General features: G+C 37.2%; 1 protein-coding gene across 1 annotated transcript; it reads right to left on the bottom strand.

Moving 5' to 3' along the window:
- Positions 1-774: 774 nt before the first annotated feature.
- On the bottom strand, positions 775-20,767 carry LOC112790041 (protein SEEDLING PLASTID DEVELOPMENT 1). The gene is made up of 9 exons (XM_025832257.3): positions 20,106-20,767; positions 18,024-18,238; positions 15,132-15,282; positions 13,983-14,174; positions 3,831-3,993; positions 3,527-3,756; positions 2,506-2,685; positions 2,296-2,418; positions 775-1,234 (listed from the first exon to the last, which is right to left on the bottom strand). The coding sequence occupies exons 1-9, from the start codon at positions 20,502-20,504 to the stop codon at positions 941-943; spliced, it is 1,947 nt and encodes a 648-aa protein (XP_025688042.1). The 5' UTR covers positions 20,505-20,767; the 3' UTR covers positions 775-940.
- Positions 20,768-22,919: the final 2,152 nt, after the last annotated feature.

Raw genomic sequence — 22,919 nt, 5'->3', positions numbered from 1 at the left:
CATCACGTGTCCACCATTTGCAATCGTGAATGACTAAATTGATACTTTTTTTTCAGAAATTAATTAGTCTAAAATCGAAATTTTCAAGAATCTGATTGTCATTTTATTCAAAATAAAATTAGAAAATTAAATATTACTTAATTTGCAGCTATTAAAGCATTATATTCAAATTTGTGTTTTATCTAATAGTTTCATTCTTGCACTATAATATTTAAATGTAATAGAAAGACCAAAAAAAAAAAAACACAAATAAAAATGAGTAAGAAAACAAAGATAAAATTGATTACATGAAGTCAAATGAACATATTTCAATTCTATATTTTCACAATTTTATATATGATCTAATTTATGAATAAATTTTTTATTTTTATAGTTATTAAATCTTAAATTAACTTATATACTTTATGAAAGTATATATAGCTATCTTAATCTCCTGCCTAATCCTAGGGTGTATAAGTTGTAGACATCCTGTCCAGTTTAGAGTAACACACAAGTTATTCAATAATTCAGATTACTCTTCTCATTCAAACTGGCATGAGAGTTTCCGATCTGGAAGCATAATCACATCCTCTCCGTCCCCCTAGCTTTCACTGATTTTCCTGAACCTCTGCCCGCCGTCCCTCCATTTTTCCTTCTCAATTCCCAACTATATTTTTACTTCACCACGATTTGGCACCTTTTCTTGCCACCATGTCAACCAACCAACACAACCAAACCAGATTCATTGGCTGTTAATAAGTGAGATTATCATACTGGATTTCCTGTATTTCTCCATTTATTGTAAACATGATTTTATATGTATAATTTACAAATTAGTACAGAAATTGTCGAGGTCCCGTACAGTTCAGAATAACACAAAGTATTCAAATTATTTCTTATCTTTCAAGTATGTATGAATAATTGAATACAATATATACAACTAACCAAGCCCATATACTACTTACTCAGGCAGAAGGGGCAATCTGTCCAAGCTGTATGGTGAGCCATTGGCGCTGCCATTGGAAGCAAAATCATCAAACTCAGAAATTTCATCAGTTTTTGCTTCTTCATCTGTCATATAATGGGATGGAAGGATGCGCAAATGTACATCTGACTCTCCAGCGATTCTCCTTGCTTCTAGTTGGTATTTACGAATGAGGTCCAGCTGAAGAGACAGTATGTGAGATGTCCTTGGAAGTAGATCCACAGGTTCTCTCTTAGGAATTACAGTATGTTCGATAGCCATTCTTGCCTCCTGAAAGGTGAAAAAGATATTGTCAGATATCTGCAAGTCCATTTGACTGAAATATAATGAATTTCAGTTGTAAAAGATCATGTGATATCAATGGGCATGGTATTTTACAATGTCCACATATAAGCAGCATTTTGTTGTCATTGCTACCATGGGAATCCGTATCCGCTTCAGTTGATTGTTCCCAATGGCGACATTTTCCATCAGTTTCACTCCAGTTACAGTGATCCTGCTCCATCTATCATCGCCTCGTTAGGCAATTTTCTATACTTATCACATGTATTGCGACCCGGCATTCAGTTGCATCACCCACGGCAAAAATATTTATTATACCATAAACCAGTAAATTATTAGTATTTCTCTAGAGCCATAAAAATCCTACTCTACTTATGCCAAGATAATTTTATTGCTACAACTGACAATTTTGAGCATTCACTTTATTCATATTTTTCACATGTGCTCCTGTCTGCATAGCATGCCTGCCCTCACCCTCAGTTGCTGCTTCATCAACAAACACCAAGAGCCATGACCAGCCTTCCACCTACCGGCAACCACCATGACACCAACAGCACCAGAACCACCTCTCAATCCAGTATCCACCAAAATAGCCCCATGATACGCTATAACACCCGCACCATACATACCAATGACCCAACTGTGTACACCCTACTTATCACCTAAGAGACGAATTATTTATGACATAATCTCAAATGGAAAGAATGAAATGAAAATTGCAATTGTCCTTCATGTGATGTACACCCTTAAAAGTTATGGATTATCTTGTTTAAGTTATTTGAGTTGTAGATACAGAGGAACCCAGCTACGGGCTGTTGGAAGTCATTGTGGTAACCCAAGAATAAACCGTATATTTATATGTATGTGATATAGAACGAGGAGTGCCCATAATTATAAAACCCGACTCGACAATCAACTGAGTCAAGCTACTTGTTTCCTACAGCATGAGGAGAAAAAAAGGGAAGAGAAAAAGCGGGGGGGGGGGGGGGGGGGGGGGGCGAGAGAGGGGTGTATAGGAAATCAGAACTATATCAAACTACAATGTTTACCTCCAAAGCATCAATCTTCTCTGATAGTTTAATCTTATCCATCGATACAGAATCCTTTAAACCATTTTCATGATCATCTACTAATGCCTGTATGGCTTTTGTTACTTGCTCCAATGAACTTGTCTACAAAGTGGGAAAACAATGTTACGCAAAAATTTTAGATGAAGTGTTCTTTTATAATAACACATGGCAATTTTAGGTAATTGTTACCTTTGTTACATATATAGGAATATCATGAGATTTAGCAGCAGCTTGGATCCTTGGATTCTTTTTAATCTTTGCTTGCAAGGCAAGCAAGGCATGTGCCTCACTAATATTATCAGTCAATTGAAGGGCTGCATCATTCATTTTCAACTGGTTGACCCCTTGCATAACAGTGGCCTCTAAAATCTATAATTAATGATCATTCTGTAAGTTAAATAGGACATAACAAAACATAAAATGAAAAAGAAATGCATTGTAAATAGGACATAACAAAACATAGATGAAAAAGAATGCATTGTTCATTGCTTTGGTTTTCATTGGTTTCTTTACTTCAATCAAACAGAAGAATGCATTCTCCCTCACTCATTGTTTCTTGTTTATCTTTCTGATATTTTGTTAGATATTTCACATATTCAAATCCTAAATGGTAGAATGTTGTAGATAACAGTTAGATATCTTTTTCTAGTTTTATGTCTTTCAATATCGTCACTTATTCTCTTGTTATCTATTCATTTCTCTAAGAGGTAGGATCCCTCTGTCATTCAATAGTCTAATACCTTTCCTTTTCTTGTTATCCATTGATCTCTCTTTTAACTAGGAGGAAAAAGTTATTGTAAGTGTAAATATATGTTATGTATAATTTTAGAACTATCTACTTTTCAGATGGAAAGGGAAGACACTGTTCCCTTCCATATCTCTTTCCTCAATAGTCACCAAAAAAAATATTTCTTTCCTCTATCACTACTCACTAGCAATAGCAGAGAACATGTTATTATGAATAAGTTCATTGGATAATCATCAGGGCAGGGCATAACTGGGAGATTTGACCATGGGAAGATATTTAATAAATTCAGAGAAATGAAAACTTTAGTTTGTTTCTTCTGATGCAAACACTGAACCACCAAATTTGTTGCATCTCATATGTGCAAATATCCTTGTCATCTACTTCAAACTCAATGTAATTATACAGAGAAAAAAAAAATCTGATATCATGAATTGTAAAAGCTGTTGGAAAATGATGTCTTACCCCATAACAAAACAGGCGAAGTGGCACTTTGTGTTCCCATGAATCCTCTACCATATCATTAGGCAACTGAGAAGGAGATACATTTTGATCATTTTGGTCATCAGCCTGCTCTACTGCATCTTCATACATAACGTTGCCATTAGGAGAACTGTTAATAACAGGTCCCTTGGGTGAATTTTCTTCTTGTTCTTGAGATTTCATTTTGCGCACTTCAACATTTGGAAGACCACCTATACCAACAAGACAAATAGCATGGAGTCATAAATCAATCCACAACCATTTACTTTGCCATGAAGAAAATTACCAGAAAGAATAGCATCAACAGTTGCTTCAAGGCTACGATGAATCCTCAGCTGTGTCTTGGAGATAATTTCCACTCCAGAACTAAATGTTGATGGCCCTTTCCTCTCTAACACAGTTTTCTGGACACCCCTGCGACTGGCCTCTTCATCCCCCAGTGTCACACTCTAGAAAATGATAGTAGAGCTGATGTAACCAAAAAGAATAAATGTATGCCCGTAGGTTTAGTTGCTCATGTAAATAGGATATGGAGGATGAAGAAAAATATAACATCATCATTGTTTGGATACACTTCAAGTCATAGACCATTTCCTCTCAAAAGCTCATGCTCTTAGGACAACAAAGCAAATAATTGGCTTTTATTATAGGGTTAAGTACGATTTCGGTCTCTAAGGTATAGGCCGAAAACTTTTTTTCGTCCCCAACCTTTTTTCACATACAAAATCGTCCCTAAGGTTTAACTTGAGGTGGATCGAGGAACAGCTTCTTCTTCCCTTTCTTCTTCCCTTCCCCCTTCGCAGGAGCAGAAACATTCTCTTTCTTATTTTTTTTTATTTTATAATTTTTTTGTTATGGGTAATTTACTCCAAAATTTTAATATAAAGGATGATTTTAAAACTTGGTTTTAAACCTTAGAGACGATTTTGTATGCAAAAAGAATTTTTGGCCTATACCTTAGGGATCAAAATCGTACTTAACCCTTTATTATATCTCTAAGACACTTCTTCCAGCACGAGACTTATGGCTTGAGGTTTGTATAGGACACAAGGCCAAACTAAACTATGCCGGAAATCAACTTTTAGTTAGAAGAGAGGGAAGAAAGGGGGCAACAAAAGCCAAAATTTCAACCATACTGTAATAGAAACTGACATCACATAAGAGTAATATACTTTTTCTCTCATTTGCTGGATAACTCTTTACTCTCTTCTTTTCTTTGTTAATCATGGATTTTAACGTCAATGTAGCTACACCAATACCTTCCTTTGGGATATGTAACATTATTCTACTAAGTAGTGCCTAAAACCCAGAAACTTTAAGACCCTGGATATCCTTCCACACAAATTAAACATTTTCATCATTGAACACCGATGCTCAACCCTGCCAACAGCGTCACTGTCCAACAATTCACACTCCGCTGTGATCGCCTCACCATCCTTTCTCCGGATGTGGTCGCGTTTTTCTCATCCACCATTTTTCCTATTTTGCATTTTCTACATTTCCATTTTTCCCCTAGCACTGCTGCCTTGATCATCCATGGCTGTCTCCACGGCAGGTCTACCGCCTCCTTTGGGAATTGCTACCTTAGTGCTCACCTCTTCGCGCACTCTGGATATGTGCTTATCTCCTTGATCCATCCACTAGTCCACTACAGCACCAACAAACTTGATTTTATCCCTAATGGGTGCCATGACTATTGATCCTCCTGGTTTTTGCTCGTTTGACATCTTTGTTGTCCGCATAACCTCCTCCAGCATCTATTATTCTTACTTTTGGCCTCTAGTTCTTCTCTTGGCACAATGTGATGATTATTGGGTTGTGTTTTTCTTCCAACCTCCCATTATGAATCATAACAATGGTGATATTTATCTTTCACCGAGTCTTCCCAATTGTATGCTCTCTATGGCATCTTGAAAAAAGACTATAATTGTTGAACCAAGTCACCTTCCCAGGTTTCCTACTGGCCCAAGTAGTTCCAGCTGTCCCTGGCATGTCCTGACAGTCCCAGCTGCCTGCAACACATATCTAGCTGTTCCTGCTGGAGCCTAAACATCTCCAGCTGTTCCGCTGGCCCTAGCATGTATCTGGTAGTTGCCACTGGCTTTCTTCCGTCTTCAACAGTTTTGTCTTCACCATATTTTATCTTTAAGGGCATTATTGTGACAGACTAACAGGCTTAAAGCTTAGTAAGCTCTAGCTTGGGGGGAGTCTTAGAAATGGAGAGATTATCTTTTGATGTCTCACCTTATCAAATAATCTCTCTTGTAAGTTATTTATGTTCCAAACATGTTGCATATTATCTATATGCTCAAGTTTGAGGGGAAGAGTTAGAAATCACGAGTCATATAATATTAAAGAGTATCCAATACGATATCTTAGGATTAGCTTTGATATTTATCATTATTTCCTTATTAGTATTAGGATTATATTATTGTTATAAATAGATGCTAGTATTCCTCCCATATAAGATACATCACATAAGAGTAATATATTCCTTTCTCCCATTTGCTGAATTACTGTTTACTCTCTTATTTTCATGGTTAACCATGGATTTTAACACCTCTTTTTCTCCATTATTCAACATAGTTACACCAATACCTTCCTTTGCAACATGTAACATTATTCCACTAACTAGTTCCTAAAACCTAGAAACATTAAGAACCTAGATTTTCTTCTTCCAACTATACATTTTCATCCATTTTCCAAGGTTTGAAACACCTGAACCATTGCCCTCTCATTTCTATGGCATCATTTTCTCATTCAAACTACCACTTTGCCATTCCCCATGAGTTTCCTGACAGCATTCTATAAGAAACCACAAACCAGGGACTAGAGGAAGTAGGTTGATTGCATTATTCAAACTGATGAGTCTGGATCTCAGCTCACAGTTGAAGAGAAAATAGAAGAAAATACACAAGAAGCAAAGAGAAACAGGGCATAGCAGCCCCACTCTCCCAAGCCAACTCCCAAAATTAGCCTCAGCCTCTTTCCTCACTCTTTACCCTTTATATCCCTCTTTCCCCTAACAGGAAATACACACGCATTACACGCACACCCACATGCCAGCATGGCATTCCCTTTGTTCTCAATTTCTGCACAAGTCAGGAATTGAGGCTTCACTCAATTTTCCCAATCCTCTACAAGGTCTTTGGGTAAGGGTTCACAGGGAATGTTCTCAACAACAGGCTTCTTCAGCAGGGATACATGAAACAAAGGGTGTATACTCGCGTGCGAGGGAATTGTAACTTAAATGATACTATCCCAACCCCTTCGACAACCTTGAATGGGTCATATAACCGAGGACCGAGCTTCTGATTGACTCTTGTGGCAAGGGACTTCAACCTATAGGGTTGGATTTTCAAGTACACCTTATCTCCTATTGCATATTACACCTCCCTATACTTCTTGGCAGCCTAATTCTTTATGCAGTTTTGTGCCTAACTTAAGGTGCCAATTTAATCATCCAGGACAGCATCCCTTTCTGCCAGCATTTCGTTAACCACCTCTATTGCCGAAGGTGAATCTTTGGAGGAAAGTGGGAAGGTCTCTTCTATATAAGGCCTTGAATGGAGTTGTTTTAGTAAAAGCACTGTTGGTGGTGTTAACCACAATTCTGCCCATTAGATAAGTTTGGGCCGCTGTCTGGGTTTTGTACCTACAAAACACCGCAAATATGTCTCGAGGCACCTATTCACCATCTTGGTTTGGCCATTAGTTTGAGGGTGGTATTCAAAACTATATTTAAGCTTAGTTCCTACTTAAACGAACTAAGCAGAGAAGTTTAGTTCGAAACATATTGTTTGGAGATAAGATATCAGGTGGGGACTTAAACAATCATGTCAGAAATGATGGGAATGAATATGAAGGAATCCATGGGAGTCGTGTTTCTGGAGTTGTCCATACTGAGGGTAAAACCAATACTTGCTTTAAGAAGAGAGACAAACATCATATTACTTATAGGAATGGCGTGACAAGCCTCAAATCGATTTCCTTTTGTTAGAGAGAGTCCATTAGAAATTTTGCCACTAACTACAGAATTACTCCGAGAGAGAGTTTGACTACACAACACAGGCTGCTCATCATGTATTTTTTGCATTGTGTGAAAAGTGAGGAATAAGCATCAAGGGAAAAAACCCAGAACCAAGAGGTGGCAAATGAAAGGTTAAAAACAAATAAACTTTCAAAGATGAGTAGAAGAAGCAAGGTGAGACAGACACAGAAGTGATGATTAGATGTGGATGAGTTAGTAGAAGTTATTAGATGTGGCAAAAGAGGTATCGGAGCAAGAGACGAATCATGGCAGTAGAACACAAGTGTATAAGAGAAGGTAGTAAAGAGGAAATGCTTTAAAGAGTGGTGTTTGAACTTGATTACGAAAATTGGGAAAAATACAAGACGGCTAAAAAGGAGACGGTTAGCAGTAAGCAAAGTGAGAACAAGAGGATACGAGGGTCTTTATCAGTCTTTGGATACAAACGAATGGAAAGAGTTATATACAAGATAGAAAAGAGCCAAGAAAAAAGGACGAGAGATTTGCATAAAGTTAAGTGCATTAAGGACAAGAATGGTGACTTTTTCACACAAATGAGAGCATTAATCAAATATGGAAGAGCTACTTTCACAAGTTTTTTAATGAGGGACAGAAGACTCTTTTATGCTCTAGTCGGTTACAAAAAAGGGAAGCAGACCAAAAGTTAAAACTATTATTAAAAATAAATCGAGATTTTTGAAATAAATGAAGCCCTAAAGCAAATGAAGAATAGTAGACTTAGACGATATTCTGATTAAATTTTAAAAAGGAAAGGCGTTGGTTGGTTACCCAAAATTCTCATAGATATTTAAAGTGTAAGATGTTAAATGAGTGGAAGAAGAACATCTTAGTCCCTATTAAAAGAATAACAGGAATATAAAAAATTGTATAAACTACAATGAGATTAAATTCATGAGTCATATCATAAAGTTATCGGAGAGGGTGATAGAACGGAAACGGAGACTGGAGATATATTTGGAGAACCACTTTAGTTTTATGCTTGGTGAATCCCCCACCAAGGCTATACATTTGTTCAATAGAATTTCGTAGAGGTGCCGTATTAACAAGAAGGATCTACACATGGTGTTTATTGACTTGGAAAACGCATACAAGGGCTCTACCTCAACTGCTCATGAGGCTGAAAAATCATCATTGAGTAAGGAACAGGTTGAGCAGCTCATAAGGCTGTTAAATTCCAGTTTTGTGTCTAGTACTCCTAGTGGTTCTTTGGCTCAAACAGGTAATTTTAGTATTCCTATGTCCCTTAACTGCACCTCAAACTTGAATGCACCATGGATTGTCGATTCAGGTGCATTTGACCATATGAACAGCCTCTCCCCTTTATTTAAAACTTATTCTCCTTGCTTTGAAAATGGAAAAATTAGAGTTGCTGATGGTAGTTTTTCATCTATTGCTGGAAAAGGTACAATTAAACTGTTCAAAAACATTGACCTAAGAAATGTCCTACATGTACCAAAGCTTTCTTGTAATCTTCTCTCTATTAGTAAAATCTGCAAGGATTCCAATTGTGCTATGACATTCTTTGACACTCATGGTATTTTTTAGGACCGGACTTCGGAGAAGATGATTGGCAGTGCTAAGATGATGGATGGGCTTTATCACTTTGAGGATATTTCGGAAGATAAAATAGCTCAAGAATTTAGTGGTATAAGTTCTATGCCTATAAAGGACCAAATAATTCTCTGGCACAATAGACTAGGACACCCTAGTTTTCCATATATCAAACATTTGTTTCCAAGTTTATTTAAAAATATTGATTCTTCCTTACTTAAATGTGAAAGTTGTATTCGTTCAAAGAGTCATAAAGCTCCTTATTACTCTCAACCTTATCATGCATCTAAACCTTTCCACTTGATTCATAGTGATGTAGGGTCCATCAAAAATAACAACTCAATTTGGAAAAAAATGGTTTGTAATTTTTATCAATGACCACACACGACTATGTTGGATCTATCTCATGCATGAAAAATCTGATGTTTCTAAAATTTTTCAATATTTTTCAACAATGGTAGAAACACAATTTGACACAAAAATTTCAATATTAAGAAGTGATAATTGCACTGAATACTTTAATAAAAATTTTGGTGAATTTCTTCAAAAGAAAGTTATTCAACATCAATCTACATGCCCCAATACACCCCAATAAAATGGCATTGCTGAAAGGAAGAATAAACACCTTCTTGAAGTAGCACGTACCATTATGTTTGAGGGTAATGTTCCAAAGTATTTATGGGGAGATGCTGTTCTAACAGCAGCCTATCTTATAAATCGAATGCCCACACGTGTGTTAAATTACTGCACACCATTGGATATTTTCAAAAAGAATTATCCAGCATGTAGGTTGCATTCTGACTTACCTTTAAAAGTATTTGGTTGCACTGTGTTTTTACATACACCTTCATATCGAAGTAAACTTGATCCAAGGACAGAAAAATGCATTTTTATTGGCTATTCCCCAAATCAAAAGGGTTATAAATGTTTCAATCCACACACGAAAAAATTTCATGTAAGTATGGATGTTACTTTTTTGGAACATGAAACCTTTTTTTTAGAAAAATTCTCTTCAGGGGGAGAGTCTACGGGAAGAAAATTTTTTGCATGAACCTTTACCCATTCCTATCTTACATATTGAGGATACAACTTTCACTAACCAAGTAAATTATGAAACAATTGCAAAACAAGATGTGGAAACCAATTCTAAAATTGTGCCAGAATTAGTTGGAATCCAAACAGAAAAAGAAATACCACAAGAAAAGGAGCTTCGGTGTTATATTCGGAAATATCCCAAGACTAGAGACCAGCCTATCATCTTTGTACCAACCCAATCTGAAAATCCGGAAGACGGCCCAACTGTAGTACTTCAGGAACTTCCAGGTAAATCTAAAATTGTCACTTCTAATAATAATTTGCCAATAGCCCTTAGAAAAGAAACCAAAAGCTGCACCAAAAAGGTACTCAAAACCAGCACCAACCATCTAATTTTCAATTATGTCTCTTACCAAAATCTCTCTCAAAAACATCGAGCTTTTACTTCTAAAATTACAAATCTGTTTGAGCCTAGGAACATAGAGGAAGCACTAGATGATCCCAACTGAAAATTAGCAGTGATGGAAGAGTGGCATGCACTCAAGAAAAATGAAACTTAGAAGATTGTAGATCTGCCACAAAATACAAAATTGGTTGGCTGCAGGTGGGTTTTTACCATCAAGTGCAATGCTAGTGGAAGCATAGAGAGGTATAAGGCTAGGTTAGTAGCTAGGGGATATACACAAACTTATGGAGTAGACTATCGAGAGACTTTTGCTCCAATTGCCAAACTCAGTTCTGTGCAGATTCTCTTATCTCTTGTTGCGAATTACAATTGGCCTTTACATCAATTCGATATAAAGAATGCTTTCCTGAATGGAGAACTAGAGGAAGAGGTGTTCATGAAACTTCCACCTGGATTTGAAGCTGAACTAGGGAGGAATAAAGTGTGCAAACTAAAGAAATCTCTCTATGGATTGAAACAATCCCCAAGAGCTTGGTTTGAACGACTTGGAATGGTGGTGAAGGGACTTGGTTATACTCAAAGCCAAGCTGACCATACACTTTTCTATAAGCATTTAGCAGCTAATAAAACTGTCATCTTAATTGTATATGTGGATGACATTATTCTGACAGGTGATGACTTTTTGGAGCTAAAAGACTTGAAGGAGAAGCTTGCCAAAGCATTTGAAATCAAAGAACTTGGCTCATTAAAATACTTTCTTGGAATTGAATTTGCAAGGTCTAAGGAAGGCATTTTTATGAATCAACGAAAGTACATCCTAATCTTTAAAAGAAACGGGATTACTTGGTTGTAAAGCTGCTGAAACACCTATAGAGCCTAACTTAAAATTAAAGCCAGCTGAACCAGAAAATGTAACGGACAAAGGGAGATATCAGCGGTTGGTAGGGAGGCTAATCTATTTATCCCATACATGCCTGGATATAGCCTTTGCTGTGAGCATGGTAAGCCAGTTTATGCATTCACCTGGTCAAGAACACATGGATGCTGTCTTTAGAATCCTAAAGTACTTGGAGGGGTGCTTCTGATTTGATGAACTTTTAAGTGTAGCAGGTGCCACTAAAAGTGCATTAGACTCCAAAGAGGTTTGTTCAGTAATGCCTTTTCCCATGATCACAGCTCTACGAGTTTCCTCTCTTCTAGCTTCAGCAAATACTTCTCCAATTGAGGGTAGGATTGCTCTTCCAATAATTCTGCCACGAACTTCATCTAGCTCCACGTTGAGGCCTGCAAGAAACTGGAATATCCTCCCTTCTTCCACTATTTGTTGGTGGTGTTTGGCATCAGCGGCTGAATTCCACTTGTAGTTATTGAAGTGGTCAAGATCCTGCCACACCCGCTTCAATGTGTGGAAATATTTGGTGACATTGTCACTCCCTTAACACTATTCCACAATTCTTTGGCTGTGGTATAGTACATGTAGTTACTGCTGATATCCTCCTCCATTGAGTTCACCAGCCATGTCATCACCATGGAATTTTCGGTATCCCATACATGATATTGTGGGTCAATGATGTTAGGCTGGCTTCGCTCACCGGTGAGATATCCAATCTTCCCTCTTCCACGGATATACATCTGAACTGATTGAGACCACCTAAGGTAGTTTGACCCATTGAGTCAAAATGTGGTGATCTGAACTGAATGGGAGTCACCACTAACTAGTACCCGTTGCTCAGATTTTAAATCTGATGGAGTAGGAGTGGTGTTCTCCTTCTGTTCAGGATTAATGACTGAGGAACTGTCAGCCATAGCTATAAATCAGAGGCACAGTGCAGAGATCCTGCTCTGATACCAAATTGAAGTGTTTGAATGTATTGTATTGTCAAATGTACAGGGAATCAGCCTCTTTATAGAGGAATTACAGAAATAGAAATAACTAGAAAATAAGAAAGAAGAGAAAAATACTAGCCTGAAATAAAGAAAGATTTCTAATCATAAAATCCCTAAAATTAAGCTAAACCCAAAAAGAAAAAGATTTATAATTAATTCTATTTACATAAAAGATTCATGAAAGGAATTAGGAATCTGATTTTGATTTGATCTAGTCAACAGAAGGTTTTCAAGAAGGACTAAGGATTACATATATTCATGAAATTAAGGACATATATGATGGGATTACAAGTAATGTAAAGACTAAAGATGGTGTGACAGAAAAATTTTCAATTGGCACTGGTTTTGGAAGTACTTGTCAAGCATATCCAAGTACACTTATCACGGTGTATGCTTTTGCCGATGACATCGTACTTATGGGAGAATCAAGAAAAGATTTAATGAGAAATTAGATTTGTAGAGAGAATCTTTAGAGGTGTGTAGTTTGTGTATAAGCCGTAATAAGATGAAATATATAACGTGAGTTTAGTACCAGAAGAGAACACTAACACAAGTGAAAATTGGAAAAAACACCCCTACCACAAATAAACAGATTTAAGTATCTTGAATGTATTATATAGGATAATGGAGATAAGACTTTGTTGTTGTTTGTTGTTGTCTTGTAGCAATCAGTGGTGCCCTTGCACACAGTCAAACTCATGTTTGTTTGGTTTCCTTGCCTTGTAATCTGAACCATGGATGACACAACTTCAAGCATGCAAATTCAAAAGACATCATTCTCTGTCAAGACAAACTTTTTTGGTGCCCTTAGGGCTTGTTTGGTTCGTGTTTTCATTTTTATATTATCCGTTTTTAGAATTTTGTGAAGAAAAGAGTGAAAACAGGATATGAAATTAGAAAATAAGATTCTACCATTTTTTTCCATAAAATCCTAAAACCAGAAAATGTTGAAACAGGCCCTTAAGTTATTCTTCCTATGATTTCTGTATGCCATTGAGAAGTCATCCTAGTGAAAAATCCTGCAGGAGTAAATAGTCATTTTGACACCCAAAAGGTTTTGATTTTGACAAAACGGACCTTTACATTTGTTTTTGACAAAATGAACCTCTAAATATCTGTTCCGTTTGAAAAAATAGCCTAATCGTGCAGAGTGATGGGTTAACAATAAGGTAATTTTGTCAAATGGAGCAGTGGAGATTCATTTTGTAAAAAACAAATTTGCGGAGGTCCGTTTTGTCAAAATCTGAATCTTTCAAGTACTAAAATGGTTATTTACTCATCCTATAAAGATATGAAATACACTAACCCTAGTTTCACAGTCAAAGTTCCATTTTTGGATCCCGAACATGTTCCCATGTCGTTCAAAGCTACAAGAACTCAAGAGGGTGTCGCCTTAAGAGCATGGTCACCTTAGATCACACACAATTTCAAAAACTAAATCTATATCAAATGTTATGACAATCAACTTGTCATTTTTCTTTAGATGAAGGTGTTGCATTATACCTCACCTGTACTCCTCCGACTAGCATCTCTAATGATGGATTCATTATTAGGTTCTCAATTGTGACTCCATGAGCAGTGGCAACAAGCTGGATTCCACGCTGTGCGATAGTACTAGCAGCCATTGCTTCAAGTTTTGTACCAATTTCATCTATTACAATCACTTGTGGCATGTGGTTTTCAACTGCTTCTATTAATACCTGACCAATACAATAGGCACCAAAAATCTGGTCAGAAGGAAGATAAAAAACATTCAAGGGATAGAGAATCAGAAACACCACCAAGAGATTACCACTTTCATCAACTATTCTGTTTTATTGTTACCCCCCCCCCCCCCCCTCTGACCGCCCAAAAAAAAAAAAAAAGAAAAAGAATATCTCTTACACATTACATGGCCTGGAAATATATGTAGTGTGTTTTGATAATTGATGTAAAATCTGAGTCAAGAGAAAGGTAATTTGGAATAAATTAACCTTTAAATAAATCTTGAGAAACAATGAGTTTTATGTTTAGGAGTGGTAGCCTAAAATGAAAATTTTGGTAATTGGTTCATAGTTTAATGATGGAAAATTTACTTCTAGAGTTGTATCTATTCCAACTATTACTCAACCAAAGGTAAATATTAAATCACAATGGGTAAAATTGGTGAAGGAAAGCTTGGAACAACAATCCAGTTATCTATGTATGACCTCAAGTTAGGTTCAAGCTATGGAATCAGCCACCCATCAAGTTGCACTACCTACATTATGTCATTTGGATGCAGCCCTTTGCCGAACTCTGTGCAAGCCGGATGCTTTGCACCGGGCTGCTTTTTTAATTCATAAAACTGGTATACACCCAAATGCAACAGAATTGAAAATTTACCCAAGTAAAATCTGAACCTACCAGATCAAATTTTCAGCTGATTTCCATAATAAATCAAATATCATTGTATAAGTATGAAACAAGAGAATCTGGTGGAAATGTATAGGTAGTTATATTTAAAATGACAATCTAATCTGGAGTGGAAAAGCCTGATTATCTGGTCAGAATGAACTGCAATCCCTCCCCAAGGTATTCATTCTCAGTCACCACTGAATCATTGAAAATAGAGATAATACAGTTACACACACTATCCGCAAAATAACCAACAGGTTAACCTTTAGCACAGCCATTACCTTATGTTGCATATCAGCGTTGGGGACTTGCATACGTCGAGCACTGCCTATTCCAGCATGTGGTATATCCCCATCACCACCAATCTCATTGGAGGTGTCAACTATCATCACACGCTTCTTATAATCATTTGCTAACATCCGAGCTATTTCCCTGTGTATATATATAGAACAAAATAAAATACAAATATTTCCAACTTGAAGCAGGAAGTAAGGCACACCGATAGAAAAACAATATAAGAAATGTATCATCAGAGAAACATTAGCCAAGTATACATTGCCGACAATGCCCTTATTCTATGAATTCCATAAGTACATAATTAAAGCATTAGCATAAACAGAAATTTCATGTACTTATTTTTGTTAGATGAAAAGATATCACAACCACGAAGGAATGGAAAACAGCAAATTGCAAAAGTCAGGCGCATGATTTTCTACTTCCAAATTAGTTATGAAAAACTAAAACCAGTGTATTTTTATATACTATAGTAACGTGTGTACTTCGAAATGTATCATTTCCAGCAAGGGAAGGCGATTTGCGCCGACTTGACCCGACCCAACCGACTCTATTCGAGTCAGTTATTCAACAGTTGACTGAATTTTTTAGGCGAGTTTGGATAAAACCCACTTGTTCCTATTTGAGTATGAGGTGAGTATGGGTAATGGCCATCTTGTCATATATATATATTGAAGATCCACTACTTCGTTTTGCATAATTTTAAAAGCATTTTTTTTGGAGACGTTGATTATTTTAGATTCTAATTTATGTACTTTATGAATAATTAATTACAGATACCTTTGAAGGTGTTCAAAGACAAAGATTGCTCCAACTAAAATGCCCATGAATGAATGTCTGATAAGGATTAACAAAGTTGGTGAATTTTCTTGTGTTGTGATAAATTTAAGCTTCCTTTAGTTTAGCATTAGAGGTAAATACCAAATCGGTATCCGAAAGATTTTGGCGTTGATAAAATAATACCTGCTTTTTGTTATTGACAAAATAGTTCTTGAAAGATTTTAAAATTTGACAAGCGTGCTCCCGAGTTCGATGGAGCACATCTCCAGTGAGCACGATGCTGATGTGGCCACTGTGTTTTAATGACCTGGCAAAAACCCCAACCCTATCCTTCCCCTCCCCAACGCACTCCCCCTCCCCCTCCCCCTCCCCCTCCCCACCGTGTTGCTGCTTTTGACACTGCTCATGGTTCCAGTTTCAGTTTCAAGAGTGGGCATTAACTATGCACGCTGGGTAACAACCTTCAATCACCAAAGAAAGTAGCAAAGCTTCTTCAGTCAACACTCATCAACAAGGTTAAGATCTATGACTCTTAACATTGAAATCCTCCAAGCTTTCTCCAACACCGCCATTGACCTCATTGTCTCCCTCTCCCTCGAGAACTCCTGTGTCGCCAGCATCAGCTCCGACATCTCCGCTGCACACTCCTGGCTCTCCACCCGCATCCTCCCCTTCCTGCCCGACACCTCCGTCATCACCATCGCCGTCGGTGGATAAGCTTCATCGTCGAGAGGGAAACAGCCCAGATCACCAGCTAAGGCCCCTAAATGACCGCTCAGTGATAAAAGAGGTAAGAGTGCAGAGACAGCCAGCTGCGTCTAGATTTAAAACTACCTATGCCTAGCTTTGCTTTAACCACGGTAATGGTCCGAAATTGTTAGTTCATAGAGAATCAAAGTGGATTTAACAATGAATCGCGAAATGCAATGGTTACAAGTACCTCACCACGACCGTCGACAACAACGAAGACCACCTCGACGCTAACAGCCTTGACCGCAAGATTAAGGTCTCAACGCCGCACAGCATGGCAGTTCTCGCTTCTTCCTTCCCTCCTTCCTCCGCCACCTTCACCACGAACCTCGTTCCCGTAGTGACCGACATTGTTACCTTCCTGTGAGATCCGCCATTGATGCTCTAGGATTTGGAAACAGAAGCTTGGAAATAACGGTTTCAGAGTCTGGTTAGCCTTCCAAGGGTGACAACGCTACTACTCCTCAGAACGCGAAGATCTACAACACGAGGTTGATAGAATGCGCACAGAGTAACAAAGGAACACCGATGAAGCCTAAGGACTGAAACGAGATCTTCGTGTTCGCGCTGTTACGAGAAAGCAAGAGAGTGAGAGTGCGAGAGCAAGAGTGTCCATTAGGGAGGGGGAGGGGGAGGGGAAGGGGGAGTGCGTTGGGGAGGGGAGGGATCAGGGTTGGAGGTTTTTGCCAGGTCATCTAAACACAGTGGCCACGTCAGCATGGTGCTTGCCGGAAATGTTCTCCGGCAAACTCGGGACACGCTTATCAAATTTTAAAATATTTCAGGGACCATTTTGTTAATAACAAAAGTCAAGTACGATTTTGTCAGCCTCAAAAATCTTTTGAGTACCGATTTAGTATTTACCTCTTAAAGATTATATTGATATTTTAAAGCTATTTTGATCTGTTGACTTGTGAGAGTATCTTTATTCTATGTGTTGTGAACAATTTGGATTATATTTGTGCTTAATTATGCTTTTTAAGAACTTAATCATATTGGGAACTTTACTGATTAATTCTTCAATTTGTTAATCATCATGTTATAGATGTTTCAAAGACTGTAAATCTATCTAGTGGTCTTGTTCCGTGCAGAGTGAAACAGGTTTATACTTGCCGGTTTGGGTATGGAACAGAATGGGGCTGGGAGTAGGGCGACGTGTGGGTGTTCAAGGTAGGTATAGGTAATCAAATATCTGCCCGTGCTGCCCCAGTTCCATCCCCAAATTAGCACCTAGAATATTCACACATCCAACAAGAAGTGGAAGGAAGCATCAAAATAGCACACTTCAGGGACATCACTTCCATTCATATCTAGCTTCACTTTTACCATAAAATAAAGGAATCACTCACCTAATAATTGTAGTTTTTCCTACTCCAGGAGGCCCAATGAGCAACAAAGAAGCCCCATCTTGAACCAAATCTTGCAACAATTTAGCACTCCCAGAAATTGCCCTGCCAACTCGACAAGTTAGGCCAATGATTGCCCCCTTACGGTTTCTGATAGCACTAATCCGGTGTAAAGTCCTACTGATTCCAGCTCGATTATCAATAGCAAAATCACCAACCTGCATTATAGATATGTGAATTGGCAGTTACAGTACAGCTTTCCAAGATCAATTAGAAGTTATGGTCCTAGCCCAAATTAAAAAGAAAATCATTCTCAAACTTTCATACTTCCACACTACACGAAGCAAGTTAGACAACATTCTTCTCGATCAAATAGGCAAATGAAAAAGAAAATTGTCTCACACTTTCAATTTCCTTGCTTCTAAGCAACCTATATAACATTCTTCTCCTCCTGGATAGATTTAGAGTTGTTATGACTCGAGTTGATAAGGAAATTATGTATTAAACTATTAAATTGTAAATAATGTTTACAATTGCATGTTGAACAGAAAATAACCAATAAGAGAATAAGATCAATTTTTGATAAATAACGATGTGGAATTGGATAAGTAAAGGAAGACCTACAAAAGCCCGATTAAGTAGAATACTTCAGATGGAGGGTAGCCAAAATAAGTAGAGGAAGAGTGAGAACTAGAAAGAACTCAGATGACACCATTGAAAAGAACATAGATTTTAATTTTATAAATGCACATAATTTATGATATAGCACAATTATTAATGGTATGATGTCAACCCACCTGACAAGAAAAGATCGGGTTGTTCTTTTATGTTGCATTGAGAGTTATTAAAACTTCTAGAAGGTGGGACTTTTTAATCATATTCCCACACACCCAACTACAACTAGGCACTGGTGGCACCTAATAGGATTCCCTGTTGTTAGCTAATTGCTCATACATGCTTCAGCAAAACGTCAATGACGGCACACTCACTTCGTGTGAAGTGTCCAGAACAAGGATTCAAATCCTATTTTGCTTAACAACATGAAAGCATCAATGGACATGTTCGGATATAAACATGATTTTTTCAGTAAAGGGACCAAGAATTACCTACAGACAAGTGATTTGTGTGTTTTTCTTTCAAAATATGATATATGACATGATCAGGATTTTTCTTTCTAATAGATTAAGTTATGATCAAGATTTAAAGAAAAATCAGAGAATCTAAATCCCCTACAAAATTATCTATGGGTGTTCAAGGTTTAGACAGAGAGAAAATTTTAAATAATTAGAACCAAACCAAATGAATTTCCTACGTTGGAATTTGGAAGCCAATTGGTGTGCCTTTAATAGGCTGTATCCAATTTTTTTTTTCCTTCTATGCTATAACTTCAGTTAATTGATTTCATTAGCAATTAAACATCAAATATGCCTGAAAACTATTCATAGAAATAACAATAAATATAAACTTAGTGAATTATACATATGAAGTTTTTTTTTCTTTTCCTTTTTCTTCTAAACTGAAAGTTTATAATTACATGCCTTCAGATTAATTTGATTCACATCTAACGAATAACACTGAAACCCAAAAGGAACCGAACCTAGATTTGTTCATTTTTCATTTTTCTTTAATTAAAAAATAAATTAGTTTTCATCACTTACTTCTATAGTTTGCACTTTGCACCTAATCTTATCCATTCAACTTAAGTCTTTCACCACTAAACCATCTTCCGTATATAGTTCCACCCTACATAATCTCCGAACAAAAAACTTAAAATATATATATATATATATATATATATATATATATATATATATATATATATATATATATATATATATATCAGGCACATGCCACAGAGTGCAGTGCTATAAGTCTTTAACAGATTCCTAACACTAAATCTAATTCAACAATAAACTCTAACTAACTAACTAATTACAGTGAAACCCATAAGTTTTATTAACTAATAATTTCTATAACTAACCAAATGTATCTAATACTCCCCCAAAACTAAAAGAAGCACAAAGAATCGCAGCCAACGGAAATATCTCAAACAGATGAGGGTTGAGTGGGAAGAGGGCACCGTACCTGAGCCGTAGCGTGCTCGATATCCTGAACCGTTATTGGAAACTCCGAAATCACGAAATCACCGGACGGAAACCTAGCCAGTGGTTTCCGACCCAAATCCATGACCACCTCCATCAGCTGGTGCAGCTCCGGGTGATCACTGACCCGCCGCCGCATCTCCTCCGGCAACAGCGCCAGAAGCCGACCCAGCTCCACGTCCAACTCATCCTCCGGCAACGAGAAAACCGGTGAACCCAAACTGTGGCAAGCCGACAGACTCGCTCGCCGACCGGAACCGGTTCGAGGGAAGGATTGAGGAAGAGAAGAAATTGGTGGAGTGAGAGGTTTAGGGATTATCGAGTTCGGAAGGGAAGGTTGGTGGTTGTAAGGAAGATGAAGAAGATTAAGCTGAAGGAGCATCTGTTTTGGCGGGAAGAACAGCGAACTTGGTTTTCAGAAAGTCAGTATTTTTTTTTCTTTTGGAAGCGGGAGATGAACGTTGAAGAGAAGGGAAAGAGAAACTGGTGAAGGATGGTTGGAAGTTAAGAGGGAGGAAAGCCAACGGAAATGAAACGGGATCTATCAGAATATCCGTTTCGAATGGAAATGAATTGAAGATGACTGTTGAAGAGAAGGAAACGGAGTACATTGTAAATTATTGGTTCCTAAAATTCATGGATTATATTATTATAAGGCCAGTTTGGCAGTTTCTTTTTAAATAAATAGTTTAAATAATAAATAATTATATTAAAATTAACTTATAAATAAATTATTTTGTATTTGGCATTTTAATTTTAAAAATATTTATTTTATAAAAATGTGATAAAAAGTAATAGTATCATGAGAGAATTCTTTTTTTTAACTTCTCTATAAGCTTCTAAATAGCTTTTTAGAAAGCTGCAATTTGGTTTTAAAAATTGTACCACACATTAATACTACTATTTTTCAGAAGTCAAAAACTAAAAAAAATTACTTTTAAAATTTTCCAAACGAGTTCTTAGGCTCAGTTTAGGTAAATAGCTTAATTAAGCTCTTTTTGATAGAATAATTTAAACAATAAATGACTATATTAAAAGTAACTTATAAATAAGTTATTTTGTATTTGCGTTTTTATCTCTAAAAGTGCTTATTTTATAAAAAAATGTGATAAAAAGTAGTAGTATTATAAGAGAAGTCATTTTTTTAACTTCTCTATAAGTTCCTAAATAGCTTCTTAGAAAGTTACAATTTGGTTTTAAAAATTGCACCAGACATTAATACTACTACTTTTCATAAGTCAAAAGCTCAAAAAAATTACTTTTTAAATTTCCCAAATAAAATCTTAGTCTTTCAAATTTTAACTTTTATTATAATAATATTTAGAGTAAAAGACAAATAGGTCCCTGACCTTTTAAAATAGGAACATTTTCGTCCCTCAACATTGGAAAATACATTTCGATCTCCCACGTTTTAAAACGGCCGACAATTATACCCTTCCGTCCGTTTTGGGCCAAAAACGGCAACGGAGCCAGCTAACATGGAGGGGCAGTGAATGACGTGGCCGTTACACTTGCTGAGGTGGATTGGGACGATTTTTTAGTGGACAAATTCGTCCCTTAAGTGCCAAACGACGCCGTTTCCACCAGTGAGCCCTATTTCATCCAAATGCAAGGGGGAAGTCATGGCCGCTGCTTGTGCGATCATCCATGATGAGTGAGGGGGTTCTTCATGCACAAAAGCTGGACGGGGATCTTCAGGCGCTGTTGCAGGAGGTTGTGATCGAGATGGGGTTGCGCCGAAGTGCTTCTGCGGCGTTTATACCATTCTTTACAAGTCAAGAACAGCATCTAATCCCAATAGGATGTTTCTCGGGTGTCCATTCTTCAAGGTGAACGATTATTTTGATAGTAGTTGGATGAGAATGTTCTGTGTCTAATTATGGCGTTATCTGAAAAATTGATCCAGGTTAAAGAACGGTGTTGCCGATACTTTGTCTGCCTTGATGAACACCTGAAAAAAATTAGGGCCATGGAGTCTGAAGCATTGGGTGCTATGGATGATGTTGGAGGTGTAGACGTTGAAGATCATGTGGTGCGAAGTCAGGAATTGGAAAAAAAATTCAACTGGTACGAAGTCAGGAACTGGAGAAAAAAAATGAAAGAGTTGGAGAGGAAACTGTTATGTATGGAGAAGGAGAAAAAAATGAGTATGTGGCATATTGCTTTGATTAGTGTAGTTTTTGTTGTTGCTGTATGATTCTTAAAGTGGTGAGGATGATGAATTGATGTACAATGTTGATGATGTAATGAAAATTGCCATTGTTGGCTATTCAATAAAAATTGCCATTGTTGAACAAGAAAAAAATTTACTGTGAATCAGCTATTATATAAGCTAGTAATTCTGCATAGATTATGACCAAAATATAAACAACAATGTATCTGTCTTAATCCAAAACATAACAGCATAGGTTTACCACAAAATAATAAAACATATGGTTGGCATATAAACAAGTTTGCCAAACTACGATAAGTAGACAGTGTTGTTTAATTCATACTAAAGACTAGGACAAAAAACATAAATTCATTCAGTAGTGTTCAGTTTTTCTGATTGTTTAATCCAAGAGTTGGGATGAAATTCATTCCTATGGCCTCACTGCCAGCAACTTTCAAGGTCTCCTCTGATGTAGCGACACTGGCACTGGTGCTTTGAGTCTGGGTTGTACCTGGGGATGGAGTTGGTGGTGGATTTGAAGGTGGATTTGCACTTGCTCGGGGCCTTCTGATTGTCTGCTTAGGTCTGAATGTAGAGGTAGCAGCTGGGGTTTTGGGTTGTCCTATTCTTGGCAGCTGGGATGGA

This window comes from Arachis hypogaea, chromosome 3, assembly GCF_003086295.3.
Source record: "Arachis hypogaea cultivar Tifrunner chromosome 3, arahy.Tifrunner.gnm2.J5K5, whole genome shotgun sequence".
Classification (NCBI taxonomy): Eukaryota; Viridiplantae; Streptophyta; class Magnoliopsida; order Fabales; family Fabaceae; genus Arachis; species Arachis hypogaea.
This window is presented reverse-complemented; position numbering and strand designations above follow the sequence as displayed.